The sequence below is a fragment of the Dunckerocampus dactyliophorus genome, chromosome 4, assembly GCF_027744805.1.
Source record: "Dunckerocampus dactyliophorus isolate RoL2022-P2 chromosome 4, RoL_Ddac_1.1, whole genome shotgun sequence".
Taxonomy (NCBI): Eukaryota; Metazoa; Chordata; class Actinopteri; order Syngnathiformes; family Syngnathidae; genus Dunckerocampus; species Dunckerocampus dactyliophorus.
In genome coordinates, this window is record NC_072822.1 from 2,564,552 (window position 1) to 2,580,859 (window position 16,308).

Genomic DNA, 16,308 nt, shown 5'->3' on the forward strand with positions numbered 1-16,308 from the left:
ATCGTAGCCTTGATGCTGGAATGTAGAGTTTAAAAGTGCTTTTATTGAGCCGTGCTGGGAAGACGCCATTTTGTGTGTCTGCAGCTTTATTGCTAATGAGCCGTGTTTCTCCGCACCTGTCTGCAAAAAGCGCTATTCACTTCTTACATATGCTCTGTAACTCTGCACTTGTCCAACGTAATAGATGGCATACAACACATACAACAAGGGAACATTAAAGGGATAGCTTGGATTTTTTGACATGAAGTTGTGGAACACGCACACGTAAACAAGATGTTAACAAGTAGATGCGAGCGTCTTCGTCACGTGCACAAGAATGGAGAGGAGACAAATACTGTATAATGCCGAGCAATTTGTGAGGTCTGATTTTTTTTTAATTTTTTTTTTAACAGGCATTTTTGTGATGCAAATGTATGACATCTTTTGAACGCATATTTTGAGAAGCCAAACTCCTTACTTTTGAAACCCCAGCCTGGAACCTAACTACGTTCTTCATCACCAAACTCCAACCAGAACTGGAGTGAGGAGACCAAGTGGGGGTGTTTATGGACTACGCTGCTGGTGGGGATGTCATACAACTTCATGTCGAAAAAAAACAAAATATCCTTTTAAGGAGTGGGACAGGAGGACACAAACGTTGGCTACGTGTGCTACATTGCTATCATTACACTCCCATTTTAACGGCAACATGATCAAATATACAGCTCCCACGTCTGTAGCAGACGGGTAGTTGGCAGAGCGCCAGGCTTTATTTTAAGATGTGTAGTGAAGCCTGTCCTCTATGAAGTGGTGGGTGTACACGGGGTGGGTTCATCTTGGCACACTTTACGGTTAGAGCCTCCATTGAAAAGTCAATTTTGCATATTAGGGGAGCTTTAATACTCCTCTGTATTAATTGTCTGTTCTGTCCTCCCAGCATACGTCAACTATGTTCCGCTAGGCTCGGCAGTGCTCAACGTGGGCAATAATTTGCGCCTGATCCTCCCTCAGGGCGCCGTCCCGCTGCCCCTCTCCTCCGCTTCCAGTGCAGTCACCTCCGTTCTTAACATAACCCCCGTCCTGGCGAGACCCCCCACTTGCACGGCGTCCGCTGTTGCGAGCGCACAGAAGTATCGCATGTGCGCGCCTCTGCTGTTTACCCCCGCTGCGCGTAGACCCTCGCAGCCCTCTACACCCTTTACATCCTCACTTTCAACCACCGCTACGAGTACACCCGCCCTAGCCGCTGCTAAGGTACCAACATGTCTGGAAATGTTGCTTTTAAACATTGCGCACGACTGAGTTTTTTCGTTTTAAAGCCGGGGGCCATCAAGCGAAAGGCGAAGCCGCAGGTTGAGGCGAGCAAAGACAAAGTGCCTCATGATGTCAGACAGCGCTACGTTACCATGTTCGTGGAGGCCTTCCTCGCCTCCACCGCCAATGTCAACGAGGCCTTTGAAAAGGTGAGCCGATGCGGTCATCCCTCCTTCAGTTTGGCGCTCCGTGACCACATGCTGTCATTTGATTGACAGGCCCTGGTTGAGGAGAAAGCGGTCTACAATCGCAGCGGCAACAAACTGAAGTATCTCAGCGTTGCCGTGAACGCGCTCAAGAGGCTGAAAAAGCACAACTCTGCCGCCGCCAAAGGTGAGGAACTCCTGTCTGGGTAAAAACTGCATGTTGCTGACTTGGGATTCTTCCATTTTGCTGATGCAGATGATAAAGTCAACGGCAAAACCCCCAAAGGAAATATTCCACTCAACAGGAAGACGCTGAAAGGAAACGGTGAGCTTATTGCGCATATTAGGGGTGTCCCGACACGATGCGCAATGTCGGGTTCGCGAGAACGAGACTAATATTTGAACATTACTGCAATGACAAAATATAGGACTGTACAAACGGGCTTTTTTTTTTTTAATTAAGCTGAGTCACAAGTCGGTGCAGGAACCTTTTTTTAAATGTTTTCTTACTGCATGCGTGACCTTCCTGTTGAACATTTTTTCGCAAATTGAAACAAACTAAAAATTCTAAGTTTAAAATAATGATGGTGTGTTATGTTGTGTTGATGTGTACTTATAATCTAACAACATGTAAAATAGATTGCAGTACAGTAGATTCGTTTTAGGTTCACGCTAAAAACAGTTCAGTACAGTTTCCATGATGCTGAGAGTTCCGAACCACGATATCATGAATAAGTCCGAAGTACAGTCGTCCCTCGCTATATTGCGTTTTTCCTGAAAATAATGAAGTGATCGCCGTTTCGTTGTTGACTGTGGGTTATAAATCAGAAAATATTGACAAATTTTATGTAGTCTTGTGGTCCCTAGGCATCAGTAATATTATGAGACATGACGTTAGATTACATTACCTTTCACACTGCATGGAGACTTGCTGCTGAGCCAGCAGAGCCGAGCCGACGTGCCATGGCTGAGATCGAATGGGGGGGTGAAAAAAAGTTCTCTCATTCCATGTGGAAGTGGTAATTTTTAGCTTCTTTATCCTGCTCACTGTGATGTAAACGGAATAATAGGAGTTTAAAAGTAACTATAGGGTGTTCTTTCATGTCTACAGGGCTCTAATAATGTAGAAAGTCTAACTGGCTTTTAATGCTCTAACCATGAAAATATTATGTTTATTCATACTGAATCCTATTTTGTACTCATCGCAGGCGGGGTCTGGAACCAATTAACCACGATAAACGAGTGATGACTTGTCCTCCGAAATATGCGCTAGTAGTTTTGATCAGTCATATACAGTGATCGTGTCTTGAGGTGCATATGACTAAACATTTAATTAAATTTAAGTAAGTTTGATCAGATGTCGAATTACTACGGCTTCTCTTTGGACATGACACCAACACAGCTGTTGAACTCTGATAGAGGAGGGGAGGGGAGGGGAGGGGGGCGGGGGGCACACCCATCAAGTGAGTGATGCAGGGAACACCAAGGTAGGTTGAACTGCAAGGTCTATAGTGTGCGTAGATCCTGCCTGCGCGTCCATATTACGTGTGTTGTCATTCCCAGTAGTAGTAAATGCAATCGATCAGTCTGATTGGCTTCTGGCTGCCTTGTTCTTGCGAGACACCTTTTTCTCTCAACGAGAAATATCGTTACGTTCGCAATCTTGCAAGTTCTCGTCATTCAGTGATTCTGACGTGCTTTCTTTTCCGTGACAGATGACACGGCCTTGTATGAGATTTTGAGGGATTACATTCTGACTGAGGAGCAGCTGATTGAGAACAACTACCCCATGCAAAACCCAGAGAAGGCTGGCTGTGCAGTCCTTTTTGCAGACAAGAAGGGCAGCAACGACCGTAATTGCATTAATACTACTCTATCACCAGAGGGCGCCGTTGACTTGCATGTCATTTGTACTGTATCAAAGATGTTCGCGTTGGCCTTTTCACATGGCTTGTTGTGCCTCTGAACAGCCCTCAAGAGGATTTGCTGTCGATGCGGGGCAACATACTCTGTGAGTCAGACGGGCAAACACACCCGCACAGAGGAGTGCAACTATCACTATGGCAAAGGCGTGGAGAACAGAGGTTTGTTAATTAATACATTAAAACACCACCTCGGCCACTTCTGTTTGACTGTGTTCTTATGCCACAGTGCCAGGCGGGGTGGAGACCCGCTACAGCTGCTGCCAGGGAGTCATGGGAGCACCTGGATGCCAACTCTTTAAGGTGCGTTTGTGAACCGCCAGCATCATGGTGACCTACGGGACACTTTCGTTGTTCATGTGTTCTTTTTTTTTTCTGCAGTTGCATGTTCATGATTCCTTCAGCCTGGATGGATTTGTTGGGACAGCCCCAAGAAGTCCCACAGATACCAGCTGCCCAGGAATCTACTCCCTCGACTGTGAAATGGTAACTTTTGTACAATTTTAAAGGCAATGTTTCTAACTGAGGTACAACAATAGTGTATTGGTGTGATCATAGAGTTTAGGCAGTTGACAGAAGTGCTTTCAATGTGGAAGCATGCGTTTTTCGTCTAGCTTTGCATCCCCCATCCTTTTTCTGTTGGCCCATGACACATTCTAAAAATATAATTTAACAAGACAAAACAAAAAAACAAAACTGCAGAAATTAAAAAATAAACAGTAATTTTACGTGAATAAAGTCATATTTAAAAAAAAAAAAAAAAACTAATGAGGAAAAAGTCTTAATTTTATGAAAATAACTTTATAATATTATAGTCAAACCTGTCTTAGCAGCCACCTTTATAGAACGGCCACCTGTCTATAGCGGCCACTGAAAAATTCCCCGCAACAAATTTACATGTTGTAGACCGTGTGTGTATAGGAGTCACCTGTCCAACGCGGCCAGCGGCCACCCATTTTGTCTCTCTTGGTCAATATCTGACTGCATATAGCGGCCAAATTACCAACTCAAGTAGAAGCTTCATGCATGAAAAAGTTTTGTTTTTCAATCAATGAAGCCGTTGTGTGTAGACTTGAATTACTGAGTCCTAGCTCAGTCACAATCATTCACAAGATCCACACAAACTGTCAGTTGTTCCACATAAAAAAGCCGTCTTCTTTTGAGCTTGCTATTTCCTGGTCAAACATGTAACTTTAAGAGCATTTGCACCAAAACATTACCGCAAATTAGGCTGGGAACAGGACGTGCTCCCAGCGACGCTACAATAAATTAAAAAAAAAAAAACATATGCTAGCATGCATGCGGCAGCGGGAGCAAAACTGAGTTCGGTTGTACTTAATTGAAGTATTTTAGAATGTACTCATGTTATTTTTCATCAATCCTCATCCACAAATCCATCAAAGTCCTCATCTTCTGTATTCGACACAAACAAAGCCGTCTTCTTTTCCGTTCGCTACTAGTCTGTTAACTTGTCAGTGTTATTCAGCTCCGAAGCAAAGAAGGAAACTTCTCCTGTTGCTTCTGCCAACTTTATTTATTGAACGCGGCCACCAAACAGCAGCTCAGAACACACACACATCTCTCAGCATCGTCTCTCCTTCCTGTTTGCCCACAAGGCAAAGGTTAAACAAGCCCCACTACATAGCTGTCCAGCCAATGCCTGTAAGAAATGACACCGTTTATTTCCTGGTGTGCACTGGTCAATACTGTAATGCCGCTTGTTGTGGGGAAGGAGAGACTCACGTCGCCGATGCACTTTAATGGCTTTATTAACAGCGGAGAACACTGCAGGACTTTACATCCACGCCAACATAAACACACTTCTCAACTCTCTCGAAACTCACAGCTAGCACTGAGCTTAGCTCTCCTGCTCGGGACGCCCACCGTCACTTCCCGTCACTTCCTGATGAACTAAAGCTGTAATGACACTCTGCCGTATAAAAAGTAAAATATTAAAAACAAGCGTAAGACATTACTAGCACACCTTTGTTCTGTGGGTCGTGGATATATTCTATCAGTTATTATTAAGCCTCTAGCTTCCTTTTTAGTAAGTAAAAACCTTGGCTATGATTGCACTACATTGTCATGTAGACCTACAAAGTACACTTGGAAGAACAAGAGGTGAATAGATGTATTGCAACTGATGTGAAACTGATGAGGGGTAGGATTAAATAAGCTTTGCTTCTTCCTACTCCTTTTTGGACATGCAAAATTGTGAATTGTACTATGTGATGTGCTACTGTTTGACTCATGCATGTTCAGGATTAAAACCATGAACCATGATAATAACAAGCCTAGTAGTGCTGTACAACTTTTATCCGCAGTCCGCAGTGCCCTCTACTGGTCGACATTATTATTATTCCCCCCCCCCCCCTTTTTTTTTTTTTTTTTCCTCTACTGGTCAACATTCAAACTGGACGCCAACCTGTCTATAGAGGCCACCTGTCTATAGCGGCCACTTTTGCAGACTCCCTCTAGTGGCCGCTATAGACAAGTTTGACTATTAGGAAAAATAGCGTCATTTTAGTAGCATAAGGTTGAAATATTAAGGAAGAAAAACTGAAGTCGTAATATTATGAGAAACAAACAAAATGAGTCATTTTTAGAAAATTAGTTTGGGGAAAAGTTATATGGCTTATATAAATATGGGAACAAAGTCAGAATATTACGAGAAGAGAATTTATGATTAAGAAAAGTTTAAATATTTGGACACCCTCGCTTTAATACAAATGAGCTGTTTTGGACAGTGTGTCTACCAAGAAGCGCTATCATGCACTTTATCCACTTTTTAATATGTACACTCTGCACCTCTCCCATGTAATCCATGCCACATATCACATATGGCAATGTAACATTAAGGAGTGGGACCAGAGGACACAAACTTTAGCAACACAAGCACAGCTGTGTGAGCTAGCGTGCTAACATTACTCACATTTTAACAGCAACATCAATGCATGTCTGTAGCTGTCATGGTATTTTAAGATATGCAGTGAAGCCTGCTTTTTTTTTTTTTTTTTTACAATGTGATGGGCGCAAGCACTGTGGGGCATCAGGTTTTTAAATTAGAGGGTCTAGGGAGACACATTACTGTTAGAACATAATTAAAGTAACTTTGCCACAGTGGGACATTTTTAAAAGGTTTTACTGTGATGATGCTTTTATCCTCATGGGGTTTCTACAGAGTGAAGTGCAGTCAATTTGTCCTGTCCTTTTTGTGTTGTCAGTGTTACACCATTCACGGTCTTGAGCTGTCAAGAGTGACCGTGGTCAACTCCAGCCTCCAAGTGGTTTACGACACCTTTGTCAAACCACGCAACGAGGTCATCGACTATAACACCAGGTAACACGCTAATTAAGGTGAAATACAGGCGTTCCTACTGATATTTGATATACAGTCGTCCCTCACCACATCATGGTTCGAATTTCGCCGCTTGACCCTATCACAGATTGTCAAACATATATTAATTAATAAATCATGCTGCTTCGTCGTTGAATACAGCATATTAGTCAAAAATATGCATATTGAAGCAAATGGTGCATATTTTCTGCCTAAATTAAGCATTGTCAAGCCTGAAAATAGTTAAATGAACGAAAAACACAGTCATCCCTCGTTTATCGTGGTTAGTTGCTTCCAGACCCGACTCATGGTGAGTTTTCACAAAGTAGGATTCAATATTTAAAAGTGGAATATTTTTGTAGTTATGGCATAGAAAACCTGTTTATGATCTTCTAAATGTTTTTTATAAGAGCCTCATGAAATAACAGCCCTACAGTTACCTTTACACTCCTATTATTCTTTGCTTACACCACATTGCGCAGGCTACGGGATCACTGCAGGGACACAAGATACGGCTGCCGAGCTAACTAGTTAGCCTCTCCAATCTATTCTAAATTTAAGTGTTTAAACTGAGTGGCGAAGAAGGACAAAGAAGCCAAAAACTTACCACTTCCACATGGAATGGGAGAACTTTTCTCAACTCATGTTTAACTCATGCAGTGTGACTGTAATGTGATCTAACGTCGTGCTTCATCAGTTTAACATTACTGACGCCTAGTGACCAGAATACTACATATGACTTGTCTTTCAATAGCTTTGACTAATAGGCCATAGTCGACCACAAAACAGTGATCATTTATTACATTTTGAAACACGCGATAGAGACTTCGAACCATGAAGTGGCGAGGGACGACTGTATTGGGTAATACGAATGGACAGGTGACTATTTGGGTGTTTTTATGTCTAAAGGGATCTAATGTAAAAAAAAAAAAAAAAAATTGAGATTCTAAACAGGTTTTCTATGTCATAACTCAGAAAATATTCCGTTCCTAAAGAAGGAATCCTACTTTGCCGAAATTCACTGTCCGGTCTGGAACCAATCAACCGCGATAAGTGAGGGATTACTTTATAACGATATCAACTGATACCAATTTAGACAGTGTGTGAAATAAGACAAATGTTAGAGGAAAAAGTGCCACGTTTATTATTTGTAATATTTTGTCACAACAAAGTAGTCATGAAGTAATTCACAAATTAGTAATTCAGTTCACAATGGACACCATCAATCCATCCATCCATCACATGGATGGATGGACTAATACAGTCATTGAAATTATAAAGTGCGCTCTTCTGCTCTTATTGAGGTGTGATGTTAGAGGTAGTGAAGGGACGATTCCTTATTCCCACATCTACACCGCAGACTTATTGAGCTTGCACGACACAGTTTAAGCTCATTACTCATTCTCTGAAGTCATTATTGGCAGCAAAACGGACATGATCGGGTGTCTTTTTTTTTTCTTTTTTTATGTCAATATCAGCTGATAATATATGTTATCCAATATTATCGGACATCCCTAGGTTTTTTTTGGTTGTGATGTTGCACCCGTGCAGGTTCTCGGGGATTAGCGAGGAGGACGTGAGGGGCAACCACACCTTTCTGTCCGAGGTGCAGAAGACCTTGTTGAGCTTCATCAGCACCGATACCATCATAATCGGGCACGGTCTGGAAACTGGCCTCTGTGCCCTGAAGGTGACCACTGGAAGCTTTTACTGCCAGCATTCATTTGAGCTGTTTTTTTTTTTTTTACATGCTTTGTGGGTCCTGGAGCTATGTCACATCACAGCCAGTAAACTCATTTTCTACCAAAGATGTGGGAACATATTCACGACAACAAATGCAATGTGAATGAGCCAACCATATCAGTTGGGGCCATCTGTCCACTTAGCACAGGGGTGTCCACAATATTGGCCCTTGGCATATTGTCAACTTAAAATTAATTCAATGTTAATGAGGTATACACGCAACAAAAATGTAAACACAACACGCTTTGGTTTTTGCTCCCATTTTTTATGAGCTGAACTCAAAGAGCCCAATCTCGCTCAAATATTGTTCACAAATCTGTGTTTGAGCATTCATCATTCATAATCTATCCCCCTCACATCATTTTTGTCACCCACAATCACCACCTCATGTTGTCGCATGATATGCTGGTGTATCTGCTGTGACTATTTGCCTCAAATCCTGTGTACTGTACACCAGGGGTGCCCATTACGTCGATCATAGTTTCCTATGGGGAAACATTACATTTCGGTGCCGGACCTGTAGAAAACTGAGGTTCCATTGCAACACTCTTCTCTCCAGTGTGTGCAGGACAGTGCAAAAAGGTGGTTGAGTGTCATGTGGACTGAAGTGAACGGTCCAGCTTGGCGGAAATGAGGCCAAAAGGACAAGAATCTCACAAGCTATGATGTGTGCGTGTTAGTCACATTTTTTTTGTTGCTCTTTCACCATGAAACTCCACCACCTGTGATAATCGGTGATTAGTTAGTGCCGGTAGTGTGCAACAGACTAAGCTAGACACTGAACTCCCACTACTACACCCCCTGACAAGATTGGGTGATTTTTAATAAAAAGGACCTAAAGGGTTAGAAGTGAAACTAGAGCGACCTTTTCATATGACAGCACCCCAGACGGTATGTTCCTCTCCACTGTAGTTGCTCCATGGCACGGTGGTGGACACGTCCATTGTCTTCCCCCACCGACTGGGCCCCCCACACAGGCTGACCCTCAACAACCTGACTGCAGAGCACCTGAGGAGGATCATCCAAGAGAGTGGTGGGTCATCCTGGATAAACCACAGCCATCTTACTGCTTTACTTTTTCAAAATAAAAGGACATAGACGCACACAATGCCTTTTTAGAAGACAAAAAAAAACAACATAACTTCTTCCCTCATTTTATGGATGTCTCTCCCAGTGTGTGGCCATGACACCGCAGAGGATGCTGCCGCCTGCATGGAGCTCATGTTATTGAAGAGCAAAGACGGAAAAGTGAAAAAATGATTGGGGGGGTGGAAAAAAAAATGCAACCCCCCGCCCTTCCTCCATTACATCGTCAAAACAAAGTAAAACCTATTTGCATGTTGCTTTATTGACTGAAGATGATCAACTTTTTTTTGTTCAGTTTTCTCATAATTTCGTTCACAACACTTTTGAATTGCACTTTGATGTATTAGGGCTTGCCTAATGTGGGCGGGACTTGGTGTGATACAAGTAAACCTACAGAATAGCTTGTTTTTTTGTTTTATTATTTGAACGAGCCAATGAATCCTCAGCATTTGATGAGATCAGGTGCTAAAATGCAAATGTTACACCTGTTGGCACTTTATGTTAATTGGTCACCATGCTTTTTCACTCAGGCGGGCTGTGTTGTGCAATTAAAAATGTTTGTGTCAAGCTGCAGTTGAAGCTCATGGAACGTGGTGTATTGATTGATGATTAATTGACAGCTAAGTACAGGATTGCCAAAGCATTTTTTTGTTCACTTAAATCATTTGTTACAATTTAAACATTGTTCTGTTTAAGTCCATCTATGTATTTGGGTTTTGAAATGAATTATTTCCATATGTGTACAGAATGAAGTTAAGAAATAAACCCAGTGGCCATAAGTTTAGGGACAGTTGCATATAAAGACAATGACCGTGTACTGTAGCTCATTTGCGGGACTGTTGTGTAATGTTTGGGGCTGGCAAATACAATTTTTAATCAGATCGATCACCATTTGCAACTATATAATATACAATTTTTTATTGTATTTTATTGAAAGAAAGACAAATGACACTACAGGATTTTATATATAGTTGTTTTTAATCAAACTAAAGGATAGATTTTCACACGTGGCTATTTAACACTAGTTCTGTTAAAGGTAACACAACTTGTAGCGTTCAATGACCCCACGTCATTTGACTTGAATTCACTTTTTAGGGGGATTTTCTGGGATTTCCGAGCATACTTAAATGCAGCAAACTGCACTTCCGCATCAGGCGTTACAAAGTGAGTGACAAGGATATCCACATATTGTTTTTCTTTGTATTTCTGTTTAGTTAGACTACACATACACGTATTACTAAGACGTTGTGATGTTCGTGTCGATGTACGTGCATTTCGTGGCCCTTTGGTGACAACGAGTAAGTGCGTTCCGATGACGAAAGGAACCGGAGACGTGTTTGTGAGTTGGAGATAAATATATGATGTTTGAATTGAACTGCTGTTGATGTGTTCGGGACGGAATAAAGTTATAAACGAGCGTCAGGCTCTGTGTTAGTGATGTGCCGAAAGAAAAAAAACGGCTCTTTCAAATGAACAGGAGCCAGCTCGACATTGTGAGAGTTTTTTCCTCTTTTTTTTCTGTTAAAGGCGAATGTGATTGGTCAAGATGTGTGGCGGCGTCTCTGTGCCCACACTGCGCAGGGGGAGGGGCGAGGTTGAACACAAGCTGTGGTGCTCTTAGGGCCGATTCGTTCTGAGAAATTTTCATGAAGAGATCTTACCTATTTTGACTTAATTTTTCTATTGAGATCGGACTTTGTTTTTGTATTTTATTTATAATATAACATTACTAATTTTATATTTTTGTAGCTGCTCATTGAGGTTTACATAAATCCATTTAAATAAACATTTGATATCATGTATTTCTTGCATTAGTAATTCATTTGACACAATGCACATAATTTGGTAATAAATTAATTTAAGACAACAACAAAAATCTGAGGGCCCACTTGGGAGCTGAAAGAGCCGGCTCTCTTTAGTGAGCCGAGCCAAAAGAACTGTAATTTCCATCACTATTCTGTGTGCCTCTGTCTGCGTCTGAACAAAGAGGCATGGCTTGCCATGCATATGCGTTAATTACGTGAAAAAAATTAATGAATGAATGAAATAAATTAGTTACTGGCTTTAACGTGCTATTTTTGACAGCCCTAAAAATGTAACAATTTTTTTTTTGTTATTGGCGGTGATTGCAAAGGTGTACAAATGTACTGCATTGTTCAGGGAGCTGTTTCTAATATATTGGTCTGTTTTTGACAGAGCTCTTGTCTTGGATTGCTTCAGATTGTCCATGTGCGCCTAATATGTCTGGTGAGTACAAAATTCACAGAAAGGCAAATCATCACCGGGTGTTTCATGTGTTCTGTGTCTTTCGCTTGACCCTGATTACTCTGCCTTTCTTTTTGTCGGCCTCTTCCGGCCACAGCATCTGCCGAGACAAAATTTGCAAGTCTTGACGAAGAGGAGTGCGACAAGGAGGACGACCACCAGGAAGAATCCCATCACATCCAGGCTGTGGTACTGGTACCAGGTGAGCTCGTGAGCCTGGACCCTTAAGTGCTTGGCACCTTTGTGTCTCATGGTGAACTCGATCCAGAACACGGCCTCGTCAAGGGGACTCATGGGTCTGTCGTGGTGGATCCTGGACAGCAGCATGGCGTTCTCCTTGTACCTGTCCGTGTGAATAGGAGGGTGGATAAGTTAATTGGAAGCAGGGGATAATAAAATTTGAAAACTCATGATATACAGTGAGCTAACTTTTCACTTTTATAACGATTTGGAGTGCATGAGAATGTGGGGAGGAAAAAGTAGCTCTCTTTGACCACATGGTCATTTATTAAAAAGTATATTGCACAGCAGAACCAATATTGTAAATATATAGGGGAGTGCTTAATTGAATAGAGGAGCATGGAGTGAGTTAAGTGTCCATTTATTTCTTCCATTTATTAAAAAAAACCTAGCAAAAACTTACGACTTGTCATTGATGACAGTCCCGATGGCGTTGCTGAGGTCTTCAGAGGTCATGAAGTTCAGTTCCACGACAACGGCGGCGCCCTTCGCCTTCATGTGCACCATGTTGTCCGGCTGGTCGGCAAACAAGGGCATGCCCACCATGGGGACCCCGTGGTAGATGGCCTCATAAATGCCATTGGTGCCCCCGTGAGTGACGAATGCCCGAGTCTTGGGGTGACCTGGTTGACGTAGAACTTTAATGATTTGCCCGATCAGACACATCAATGATGGCCCGTTCCCCTGACTGACCCAGCAGGTCGTTCTGAGGTATCCAGTCGTATAGTCTTGTGTTGGGGGCCAAAGTGGCTGGCTTTTCTCCACTGTACCTCCAAAGTACCTACGAAAAATAAATGTTTAATGTTAGGAGAGCTAAACATAACAAACAGCAATTTAACATTAGCTGAAAAGGCGACAAGCACCATCATAAACATATTGTTAAACTAAACCAATCAACCACATTGATTACAACCAAGTGTTATTAGGGTGTATAGATATGATCCTTCAGACCTTCTGGGGAATCTGAGCAAGGCCAGAGGCGATCATGTTGGCCTTCTCTGTGGTGATGTTCTTGATGAAGGATCCCAAAGTGAAGACCACGATGCCGTCTTCGCCTGAACTCTGCACAAACTCTTCCATATCCTGAAAGAAGCAAGTCCGCATCCCTTTGAAAACTACAAAGAGCGGAACACAATCCAATCCGTTATAGCGTGCTGGTTGACATCTGAGTTGGTTATATGGAGTTAAACCAGTGCTTCTCAAATAGTGGGGCGGGGCGCGAGAGGCAGGGAGTACTTTCAGTGTTCTTGCAGACCTGGCAACATGTACAAACTTATTGTACTAAACATACAATTTGACTCTTGAATACGCTTGTATGCGTCGCTGCTCTCCATTATGTTGCATTTTCCCCGTCTCAGTTTCGAGTTCAGTCTGTACAGTAGAGATAAATAAATAGATACTATCAGTTTCTCAATAGTATTTTAAACGGGGGGGCATGAACACATTTCATGACAGAAAATAATTGAGGACCACTGAGTTAAACTAATCAATTCCAGGGTAAAACTGACTCTCAGGCTTATGACATCTTTTAAGCCATACAGTGCACCTCCGCCTATTGACAGACTTCTCTGCTAGAAACTGTGAATAATACATATTTTTTTATCGGAACATAAATGGGCTGCCGGCGTTTCAGCTGCAGCCGTTCGGGCCGATGCTCAGCAGTCAGCAATACATGAGGAGGGTCAGGTGTTGTGAGTCCCAAAAGAACTCAAAAAAATGCCCCGTCAGATATCAAAACATACCATAAATTCCAGTGTTAAGCCGCACCGACTAAATTTAGAGAAAAAAAACAGATTTGTTCACATATAAGCCGCACTGGTGTATAAGCCGCACGTGTCCATGTCATAAAATAACATATTGTGGTGCGCACAAGTCTGTGACGGCCAGGCAGCTCTTTATTTAACAGGAGCCAATCATGAGTAATGAAAAACTCACGAAGATGTTGTTGACCTATGGGAAATTGCAGGAAGTCATTACTCAGTATAGATGCCGCCAGTCAGACATGTACAAAAATGCCAGAAAGCGGAATGAGGTTGAAACTTGAGCGAACACACACGCTGGCGTAGATAGGCTTAGCGTGTGACAAGCCGTTGTCACTTGACTACACATTTTACAGGCTATTGTTCATTCTCCCGATAACAAACAAAGTGAAAGTCGACACAAGACGTGTCGCGTATCTGGTCACATGCGCACGTGCCAGCAAGGCAGACTAAACAAACTAATTGTGATGTAAATAATCAGCTATATACAGTATGTCTATATAGCATATATGTCAATTCATACAATATATTACTTAAAATTGCTTTCAAGTTAAAAAAAAAACCCTCATTTTTAAGGTGTAGTGGTTTTTATTTTGTTGTGGCACACCGCCACGATCAGTTACATGTATCGGAAATCCTGCGTTGTGATGTGATTGGCTCCTGCCAAAGAAAGAGCTACCATTTTCTCACTGACTCGCGAGCAGCACAGTATTTAAAAATTAGCAATAGTTCTGAAGTAAAGGAGATGTCACGAGATTACAGTTTAGCCATAGATTAGCCGCACCGCTGTATAAGCCGCAGGGTTCACAGTTTAAGGAAAAAGTAGTGGCTTATACGTTGGAATTTACGGTATTTGTGGGGAATGGATGACAGAGAGAGTAATGAATGAATTACATGAATGGGAGGAAAACTGGGTTCCAACAGAAAGGGCACTTTTCTCATGCAGGGTGTAAAGGGCTGGTTTTTGAGCACCACTAGGGCTCTATCTATGCACGTGCATGGGGCCCCTGCGAAGATTGCTGATGCACTGTATTGTACTGAGCAGCCAGGACTCATACGTGTGTTCCACTTCTGTTGTCAGGCTACTTTGCGTTTGACCACCATGTTTTTGCGTGACACTCAAGTCTTGTGGTTTGACGGTCTACCTCAGGCAAGGCGTTCGCCGGTCTGCAGTGGATCCCGCCGACAAACTTGAAGTTGGGCAGGAAAGGACGAGGATAGTCAAAATCCCAGTACGTCCTCATCAGCCAGATGTCCGCCCTGCTCGCTGACTCACAGGAACTCGTGGGCTTGCCTGTCACGGCATAAAAGACAAAGATAAAGACGAGGCGTCAGGACGGCAAGCGCGCTCAGCACTCACCTTTGAACTCTGTGTAGTATCGATCCAGTTCTTGCCACATCGCTATGTTTATCACCACGTCGTTGACGGCGTAGAAGACAAAATTCCACATCCTCTCGAAGAAGTCCATCTTGTCGGTCAGCTTGCTCATGGCGGCGGGCACGAATGAGGGTGGCGCAGGCATCTGACCACAGTACCTCTCCATGTTATGAACCAGTGAGAAGCGCAGGGAGTAGATCAGGGGGACGTCCAGAATCTCAGACACCAGGTCACTTCCCGGGTAGATGGGGTCAGCCAGGAGAAGGTCATAGTTGCCCTCCTTCAGCTTTTTCATGATGACATCTGATTTCAACACGCCGTCCAGATACTGCAAAGAATACTGCAGGTCCACTTTCATCAAGGCCATGAACTTCATGTAAATCTGAAATACATTCATGTGGTCCATCTCGTACATGGAGAAAGCAAGGAAGTCGTCCATGAACTTCGTCATGGTCTCCAGCTCTAAGGTGACATTGAATGGTTGGTAGTGGAAGCTGGATTCGTCGCTGGCATTCATGAAGAGCGAAGCGCTCGGGGCCAAGACGGTGACATGGTGTCCCCGGTCCACTAGCGTCTCCAGTACGGGTTTCATGTTAATCCAGTGGCTGCCCTCGGTGTACCACACCAAAATGCTGCAAAATGCTGCTGCTGCGGAGAGCAGCAGCAGAGCGCTCAGCAAGATCTGCGAGCCCGGCGTCATGGTGGCTGTGTGTTTCCAAGTTGGCGTGACCCTTTTTTACTTTAAAGAGGCTGCTTTGAGAAAATGAATCATTAACCAAACAAAGCTGAACTCTGCCTTAGACTAACAACATAACAAGTGCTTACAGGTAGAAGGTGCTTGCTGTAAAAGTTCACCTGAGGTGCATTCTACAACAGGGGTCCCCAACCACCAGGCCGCGGCCCGATCGGCCCCACCCACGGACCACGTACCAGACCACGCGGGAAACAAAAAAACAAATGTTTTTAAAAATAAATTTGAATTGAACATACTTCATAAACAACCATGTGGTCAAAGAGGGCTATGCTTTCCTTTCCACTTTCTCATGCACTCCAAATCATTATGACAGTTTAAAAAAAAAATAGTTTGTATGTAGTTCATAGTAGTTTATAGTAGTTTCTATATAATTTTCATATCTAG

General features: G+C 42.8%; 2 protein-coding genes across 4 annotated transcripts in view; one reads left to right on the forward strand and one right to left on the reverse strand.

Moving 5' to 3' along the window:
• zgc:152968 (uncharacterized protein LOC564848 homolog) overlaps nucleotides 1-11,986 on the forward strand; it is a 17,218-nt gene extending 5,232 nt beyond the window's left edge. Inside the window, exons 5-18 of one of the 3 annotated variants that reach the window (XM_054772328.1) lie at nucleotides 917-1,233; nucleotides 1,299-1,442; nucleotides 1,512-1,626; nucleotides 1,696-1,764; nucleotides 3,155-3,292; nucleotides 3,410-3,523; nucleotides 3,591-3,664; nucleotides 3,743-3,847; nucleotides 6,586-6,701; nucleotides 8,250-8,388; nucleotides 9,354-9,474; nucleotides 9,616-9,763; nucleotides 11,724-11,774; nucleotides 11,890-11,986. In XM_054772328.1, the coding sequence (XP_054628303.1) occupies nucleotides 917-1,233; nucleotides 1,299-1,442; nucleotides 1,512-1,626; nucleotides 1,696-1,764; nucleotides 3,155-3,292; nucleotides 3,410-3,523; nucleotides 3,591-3,664; nucleotides 3,743-3,847; nucleotides 6,586-6,701; nucleotides 8,250-8,388; nucleotides 9,354-9,474; nucleotides 9,616-9,701 (1,538 nt within the window). In that variant the 3' untranslated portion in view covers nucleotides 9,702-9,763; nucleotides 11,724-11,774; nucleotides 11,890-11,986. Of the gene's footprint in view, nucleotides 1-916; nucleotides 1,234-1,298; nucleotides 1,443-1,511; nucleotides 1,627-1,695; nucleotides 1,765-3,154; nucleotides 3,293-3,409; nucleotides 3,524-3,590; nucleotides 3,665-3,742; nucleotides 3,848-6,585; nucleotides 6,702-8,249; nucleotides 8,389-9,353; nucleotides 9,475-9,615; nucleotides 9,764-11,723 lie in introns of all 3 variants that reach the window. The other 2 variants (XM_054772330.1, XM_054772329.1) reach the window with 2 other exon arrangements.
• On the reverse strand, nucleotides 10,963-15,895 carry LOC129179288 (UDP-glucuronosyltransferase 2A2-like). The gene is made up of 6 exons (XM_054772335.1): nucleotides 15,153-15,895; nucleotides 14,938-15,086; nucleotides 12,984-13,115; nucleotides 12,726-12,813; nucleotides 12,436-12,655; nucleotides 10,963-12,135 (listed from the first exon to the last, which is right to left on the reverse strand). Exons 1-6 carry the CDS (start codon nucleotides 15,868-15,870, stop codon nucleotides 11,850-11,852), a joined length of 1,593 nt encoding a protein of 530 aa, XP_054628310.1. The 5' UTR covers nucleotides 15,871-15,895; the 3' UTR covers nucleotides 10,963-11,849.
• Between the last annotated feature and the right edge of the window lie 413 nt (nucleotides 15,896-16,308).